The sequence below is a fragment of the Diabrotica virgifera genome, chromosome 2 (genome assembly GCF_917563875.1).
Source record: "Diabrotica virgifera virgifera chromosome 2, PGI_DIABVI_V3a".
Classification (NCBI taxonomy): domain Eukaryota; kingdom Metazoa; phylum Arthropoda; class Insecta; order Coleoptera; family Chrysomelidae; genus Diabrotica; species Diabrotica virgifera.
In genome coordinates this window covers 268,267,370-268,276,018 of record NC_065444.1, presented here as the reverse complement: position 1 = coordinate 268,276,018, position 8,649 = coordinate 268,267,370, and the positions used below count along the sequence as shown (strand labels likewise).

The following is an 8,649-nucleotide window of genomic DNA, read 5'->3' as shown; positions in this document are numbered from 1 at the left end:
AGTGGTGGGGAATAATCAAGATTTTTAGGTGTTTAAATCTAAAATTTGCTACTTATACACTTGTGCAGTGTTTATAGTGTTTGCTATATCGGATTATGTTGGTAGTACTGATACCTTCATGTATCTCTCGTAGCCTGAGTAGGGAAAAATGTAACCAAGTTTAGTAAATGTCTTAAATGCAGCACTTTTACATTGATTCTTATGGAACAACAGGCACAAATCTACACAATTCAGGGGCCTTTTAAGCATAACCTAATACCATTCAGTTTTCCGTCCGACTAGAAGAATATCTTAATACTCGGCATTAAGATATTTTCTTCATTCTGTTTCAGATATTCCTAGCGTTCAGACGTGTGCTCTGGTGAGTTTTAAATCATTTAGACGTGCTCTGGTGAGTGATATATTTGCAATTTTTCAAAGATTTTTAATTTTTTTGAAAATTTTTGTATTTCTGATTCAGATTTTTAAAAATTTATAATTTTTGAACATTTTTTTCTTAACATATATTTGAATATTGGCTTTTTTTGTTTAAACATGTTGAATAAACTTATTCAGTTAATTGCATCCATCTTAGGTTTAATTAAAACTGATTATCAGGAAGATAATGTTAAAAACGGGCTAGTAGAGTGTAGGAAAGCTATAAAAACGATACATAATGGGATGAGGTTTGCAAAGACGATTGGTGAAAAGCAGCACCTCGAAGCCCAGATGCGGCAGGTGAAAACATTAAGAAACCAACTAAAAGCCGAACAGAAGAAGGGCGCGGGACTTAACTCTCGACCGGAGACTGCGTACAAGAGGGTACAATGGGATGACTCTATATCTGCATTCAATTCAAGAATTCGGACTGGTGTCATCTCAAACCTTAAACACAAGGACCCGAGTAGTTTCCTGGTAGATTGCAAAGCTTTGTTTAAGCGACGAATTCAGAACGCTCTTAAGACTGATGAGGCAGTAAAGGTGAATATGGCATTTGGTGGGGAATTTGAAGTAGCCAGCGGAGATATGATCCTAAATGAAACCAAGTATTTCACTACTTCAAACTCTCCCATATACAAAGACACAAACTTGGATGAGTGGTTTGAAAAGAGAGTAGTGGAGCCCATCTCCAGAGACTTAAAAGAATTCCAAGAACGCGATTCTGGATGGGCTCTAAAGGCAGTTGTTAACCTGGGGGTCAACATTAACAAATTTACGCCGCAACTTGGATCCTCCTACATTGAACTTCCCCCTCACATAAAGCGAAAGAAGGCATGTATCAATGTTAAGAACGATGACGAGGCATGCTTTGCATGGGCTGTCATATCAGCATTATACCCTACAACTAAACATATCGATTTAATTTCATCTTATCCGCACTACTCGAGCATATTAAAACTTAAAGGTATTCAGTGGCCTATGACCATCAAACAAATTCCGAATTTTGAAAAGCAGAATAATATTTCAATCAACGTATACATTTTGAAAAAGGAGAAGAACAGTACGATCCTCCCAACCTTCCTAACAAAGAACAAGAAGGATAAACATGTGAATCTTCTTCATGTTCAAGATAAATATGATGAGCAAGGTCCGATTAGATATCATTACGTTTGGATAAAAAATATATCCCGCCTCCTTTCCAAACAATTGAGCAATGAAAATGGAACAAAATATTTCTGTGATGCCTGCCTACATTACTTTCGATCACAGGAAAAGTTAAATTTTCATAAGACATGCTGTAAAGGGCGATCAGATTTTATATGTGATAGGTGTTTACAACCATTTTCATCATCAGCACAACTAGAAGCCCATACCGACGATTGTGATAGAATGAATGAAACAGCCATCAAAATGCCAAAAGAAACTCGTAAAATGCTAAGATTTAAGAATTTCAGGAATAAGATTAAAGCCCCCTTCGCCGTATATGCAGATCTCGAAAGTGCTTTGAAGCGTACAGGAGATCCTAAGAAACACCAAGAACATATTCCTGTAGCAGTTGGGTATTTCTTCAAATGTTCATATGATGATACCCTATCGTTTTATAGATCATATCGAGGAAAGGATTGCATGAAATGGTTCGCAGATGAACTTAATCAACTTGCCGAGAATGTTTTTCCAGTTTTTATGTGCCCATATGATATAAATATGACATCTCAGCAAGAGAGTGAATTTCTGGCAGCCACTCATTGCCATATCTGCGAGCAGCGCTTCTCCCTCGATGATAAGAAAGTTCGGGACCACGACCACCTCACTCCAGATAATAACTACAGAGGGGCAGCTCATGAAGGGTGCAACATTAATTACAAAGATGCTCATACTATCCCAGTGATATTTCATAACCTTAGCGGATATGACGCCCATTTCATTGTTAATGATATTGCTTCACATATCAAAGGCCCCGTAGATCTTCTTCCTATTACTAAGGAAAAATATATCTCTTTTACGAAACACATTGATGATGCACGAATTAAATTCCGTTTTGTCGATAGTTTTCGATTCATGGCTTCTTCTCTCGATAAGCTCTCTTCTTATTTGATAAAATATCCTAATCTCCGCTCCCAATATACTTCGCTTCCTGAGGAGAATTTCTATCTTCTAACTAAGAAAGGAATCATGCCATATGATTATATTGATTCATTTACAAAATTTAGTGACACGTCTCTACCTCCTATCGAGTCTTTTTACAATAAACTTGAGGATAAACCATGTCCTCGTCGGCATTATCGTAGAGCTCAAGATGTCTGGTCGTCATTCTCCTGTTCCACTCTCGGTGATTATATAGATTTATACATGAAAACAGACATTCTTCTTCTTGCGGACGTCTTTGAGCAATTTCGATCCAGTTGTCTCAAAACATATAATCTTGACCCAGCTCATTACTTTACTCTTCCCGGCTTCACGTGGGATGCAATGCTTAAGCATACAAAACAGGAACTGGAGCTCTTAACAGATCCAGATATGTTTTTGTTTGTGGAGCGTGGTATTCGCGGTGGTTTGAGTCAAGTATGCTCGAAACGCCGCGTTCACGCCAACAACAAGTATATGGCATCTTACGATCCTTCAAAGCCCGACTCCTATCTGATGTATTTCGATGTAAATAATCAATATGGTTGGGCAATGTCTCAATTCCTTCCGTATGGAGGGTTCGAGTGGGTCGATGCCAACATTGATATTCTAAGTATTCCATACGATGCTTCTGAAGGGTATTTTCTCGAGGTTGATCTGGAGTACCCCCAACATATCCACGATCGTCATAAAGATCTTCCGTTTTGCCCCCAATCATTAAACCCTAAAACTATGCTTCCTCCTAAACGACCGCGAGAGCAAACCAAATTAATGGCTACCGTTCATGATAAAGAAAGATACGTAATTCATTACAGGGCCTTGAAGCAAGCGCTAGCACACGGATTGGTGCTCAAAAAGATTCACCGAGCCCTGAAATTTAAGCAGTCTTCTTGGCTAAAGAGGTATATTGACCTGAATACAAATCTTCGGAAGGCAGCGAAAAATGAATTTGAGAAAAATCTCTTCAAGCTTATGAACAATTCTGTGTTCGGCAAGACCATGGAGAATGTGCGCAAGCGCGTTGATATTAAATTGCTTACTGAATGGGAGGGTCGTTACGGAGCTGCAGCTAGAATAAGCAGTCCCCTGTTTAAGAATGCTACTATTTTTAATGAAAGCTTGGTAGCTGTCGAGATGCATAGAGCAGAAATATGGTTAGATAAACCAATATATGTGGGCATGAGTATATTGGATTTGGCTAAAACCACGATCTACGATTTTCACTATGGGTATTTAGATAGAAGGTTTGGTGAGAACTTTACGACTTGCTATACAGATACTGATAGTGTGATCGTGGAGATACGGGGAAAAGATCCCTATGAGGCTATGAAAACAGACTGCCATCAGCACTTTGACACGTCTGACTATCCTAAAGATAATAGTTATGGCATTCCTCAGGTTAACAAGAAGGTGTTGGGTATGATGAAGGATGAGAATAATGGATGCATCATGACTGACTACATAGGGCTCCGATCTAAATTATATACGACAAAAGTAGCTATCACAGATAATGACATCAAAAAAAGGAGGATGAAGTTGTTAGATCAGGAATATGAGGACGATGAGATTGAAATCATTATTAGAAATTATGGTGTGACAAAGAAGGCGAAGGGGGTTAAGAAATCTGTTGTAAACACTAAAATTACCTTCGAGGACTACGTCGAGTGTTTAGATACCTTTACAACAAAGACAGCCTCGCAGAATCTAATACGCTCAGATAAGCATCATGTTTATACCATAACACAAAGCAAGATTGCGCTCAGCCCCAATGATGATAAAAGATATCACCTTCCGGAGTCTTATGATACGCTTCCGTGGGGGCACTATTTAATTAATAATCTTGAGATGGATGTTGATTAGATTTAATAGTAAAAATGTGAAAAGCCAGTATTTTTACATTTATCCTTGATGATTTGATTAACTTTAAGATGTATGCTGATTGAATATAATTATATTTTAAAACTTAATTTATTTATTATAACTACAATATTGATAAATAAATCTGAATCAAACACTTTTTTATTATATTCCTCTTATCTCCCTTTAATACCACTAATCATTTTAATATACTTCAGACTAGCATATTTAGTTGATTGAATATACTCATTTTTGAAAACATTATTTATGTATTACAGCTAACTTAGTGCTAAAAATATCTGGAGCAGACCCTTTTTGCTACATTCCTTTTCTCAACCTTTCCCTTACTCATTGTTTTTATATAATATGATAATTCTAATAGATCTTAGTTTCGTATATATATATTATCTCTAAATTAAGTATAATTATTAAGATTAGCCCATATAAAAAGATGTTTAGTTATGACCACTAAAAGATATCTGATATGGACCACATAACTATATATAACAGGCAAATTAATGTGACGTTCTGGTTAACTCTAGATGACCTTAAGACAATCGATAACTTAATGGTCTTCTTTCCCCGATTTAGTTTTAAGTCTTCGATAGCCTGCCACAAAACAGGAGTCGGAAAAATCCCTAGTTTTAAGATTAGATAACCTAGAGTCATCGATCAAATTTACCCCTCAATAATTTATTTTGAATACTACAGAACATAGTAACGAATGAATTAACACCAAAAGTATCGATGTTTTAACATTAATAACATTAAAGGATGTCCAACAGATCAATAAAAAGATGTCTACTAAACCAAGTTAAATCGTGAGCTGATCTTAGTATGTAAATAAAAAATATTACTATTATTAAATATATTATTATATAATGTAAAATAATTCATTCCTACTAACCATCATCCTTACTAACATGGCGGTCGATGTAGTCGTACCTTCACGTTGGTGACTGCTGTTAAGAACATATTTTTGTTTTTCAACAAATTTATGTTCGACCGAATTGACTACCTTCAATTCATTGTATGCTTACATCATCAATCTCAAATAATTTATTCATACTAACTATCAACCTTACTAACATCACTTTATTAACGTTTACAGATACTTAGTACATTTAACCATAACTTACTACTTGACTGTCCTTGCTAACATTTTTTCGACAGTCTATGTAGCTATACACTCTAAATTGATTTATGGCTTCAATAATACTGCTTATTACACTATGTTAAACATCTTTTCTATGTCAACATATACATCATATCAGCATATCAAATAGCTGTTTTTGTTATTCTAAATTTTTAAACGATTTTTCTAATACAATAAATATATTCCTATTTCTTACCAGAGACCTGAAGTACAATATTAACCTAAAAACATCATATTAGCCGACTTGTCGTAGATGAAATATAGTATGCAGCTCACAATCCCATCTGTATTCCATAATTTTCATAAAATGTTACGTATATACAGAATAATAGCGGTGTATAGTAATGCACGTTCAGTGGAGAGTATTACTCGAATTGCCGTAGATAAAATATAGTATACAAGACACAATACAACTGTATTCAATAATTTTCATAAAAATGATAAGCATATTTAGAATAATAGCGGTGTATAGTAATGTACGTTCAGTGGAGATCCATGTATAGTAGTACTCAAGTAGAGAAGATTATGTATCGAGGATGTTTGTTGGTTTGGTCATACTGTAAGAATGGTATACGTTCTTTGATTAATTATATTCTATTTGTAGTAATACACTGCTGTACCGTATATCGTTTTCAGCGACACCTCGCCAGTATCTTTCATAAATTGCTTCGACAGATAGAGAGAGAGAGAGAGAGAGAGAGAGAGAGAGAGAGAGAGAGAAGAAGCGATATGCTGAAGACTCTTTTACGATGACAGATAGGTGCTGTTTAATGTCTTACACGTAGTACTCGGACCACTAACAACGGAGATATGCTGTAATGCCGTTTTGGTAATATCTTTGCGATTGTTTTTTGTGTTAACATATTCATTACCCCCTCCTCTTTACAACGACACCTCACACGTCACGATCTGACGAGCCATCGCGCCTCCACCACAAAACGAGACAAAAACGAGCAGAATGAACCTTAGCGATTTCTTATGGGATTTTACATGGAGAAATGGCCAGAACTCTTGTTGCCCCTTTACTTAGAACAAACCTATTTTTTTTAAATCCCATTTGAAAGAGTCTGGGAAATTTTTTATAAGTTGAAATGGTTGGGCTAATTTGTATATTATTGCAATATGTATGTATATATTAATCTTACGCTATATTATATTTAATAATAATCAATAAATATATAATAATAATAATAAAATAATAAATAAATATAACAGAGATCTGGTACAGACATCTCTAAATTCAAATACAAAGACAAGGGAGAATGCAAAGTACCCAGACGGTACCTATTATTATGTCTACTACTGGAGTCATTCCGAAGAACGTCCTAAAAAAGCTGGGTCTGAATGAACATCTTTACAAGACCATGCAGAAAGCTGTACTACTCGCAACGGCCAGATGTGTACGAAAATTTTTGGGAGATACACCTGCATACCAAGTCACCTAGGGCTCGATAACATGGAAAGAGTCCCACCAGAGCTCAATCCTTTTGATACCGTAGGTAGCTGGGATGAGTCAATTTTCCCCTTAGAGGGAGTGTGAGCCGTATGGCTAAATCTGGATAATATAATAATTAATAGAATAAAATGGTTTTATTAAAAATTGTGTTTTATTTATATTGATATTGATGTTCTTTCGATAGTACTAATTTTGATCATATTGATATCGAGTATCGAGTCGAGTGGATTATCGCAAACTAAAGTGCATTGTAAATGTAACATTGTAACCTATTGGATTAAAAAACCGGTTTTTTCAAAAACCGGTTTTTTTGGCCGGTTGTAACCGGTTAAACCGTAAGCAAAATAAAACCGGTATAACCGAAAACCGGTGTTTTGTCAAAAACCGCCATCCCTACTTCAAAACTCTAAAAATATTTAGGGTGTTCCATTTGAAATAAGAAATTTCATTAGATTTCCAGGAAATCGGAAGAGCTGACAACAATGTAATTACCACTATAATATTGGCCCAATTAGAGAACACTTATCCACCAAAATTTGTAAAAATCGTGCAAGCAGTTTCTGAGATAATTGAGGGTTTCCATACATATAACTCACTCTTTAAGTTATATAAATAATAAATAATAATCCCTGTACATCTTCGCTATATAAGAAAAGCGCCACTGGTTTAAGGGTGAATGCTCGTTTTGAGTGAATAAATTCAAGATCGTTAGTTGGTTGAGGGTTTTTCTGTTGTCGATTTTTGCATTGTGGGGTCAATGGTGCATGATAAAAGGCGCATATCATTATATCTTTGCATGACAGAAGAGAAAAATACTCTCTTTGCCTTTTTCTTATTACAGCATGTCGTCTTTGAAGGAAAGCATGCATTTAAGTTGAAAAGAGACAAGGTTACATTCAAATTTTTCAATATTTGTACTTATAGTTAATCCCATAATGCACATTTTATCGTAGCTAAAAAAACTTAGGCAAAAATTAAAAATCGCAAAAAATACTTCACTGAAGGTGAAAATGCATATTATTTAGGAATTTTTAAAGTGCCCTCTCCTCAATGGATGTTGCCTACTATAATCGCAAACTCTTCTTTGTTTTCAGCTGTTCAGCTGTTCTTATTAGCTGTTCAAAATTTAGTCCTATTCATTGTCGGATGTTTCTTAGCCACCATAATCTTTTCCTTTCTAGTCCACTCTTTCCTTCGATATTTCCTTTCACTATTACTATTTAAGCATATTGGTACTTATTCCTCAGTATGTAGCCTATAGGTATGATGTTTTTCTAACTTTCACTGTGTTGAAAAGTTCTCGTTCTTTGCCTATTCTATGCAGCACTTACAGTGGCGTAGCTGAAGATTGAGGGGCCCCGCGAAAATTTTTGTGGGCCAACGTATTATAAACATAACGACAACTAATAACAGTATAATACTAAAACGTGTAAATGACAATATTTGGCCTTCATCAGTTAGTGTTAATACTTAGATTTTTTGGGAATAGACATGAAAACCGATACATGTATCTTAATCCGACAAACACGCTCGGACAGGTCGATATTTAAAATAATCATAGTATATTATAGCATAAAAGTTTCGAACTTTACGCGATCCCTCTTCAGGTAACAGTCATATTTTTGATTTTTTTAAA

At 35.4% G+C, this 8,649-nt stretch overlaps 1 protein-coding gene across 1 annotated transcript; it reads left to right on the top strand.

Annotated features, from left to right (window-relative positions):
* Positions 1 to 534: 534 nt before the first annotated feature.
* LOC126880979 (uncharacterized) lies at positions 535 to 4,404 on the top strand. Its single transcript, XM_050645062.1, has one exon. The coding sequence runs from the start codon at positions 535 to 537 to the stop codon at positions 4,402 to 4,404; it is 3,870 nt and encodes a 1,289-aa protein (XP_050501019.1).
* Positions 4,405 to 8,649: the final 4,245 nt, after the last annotated feature.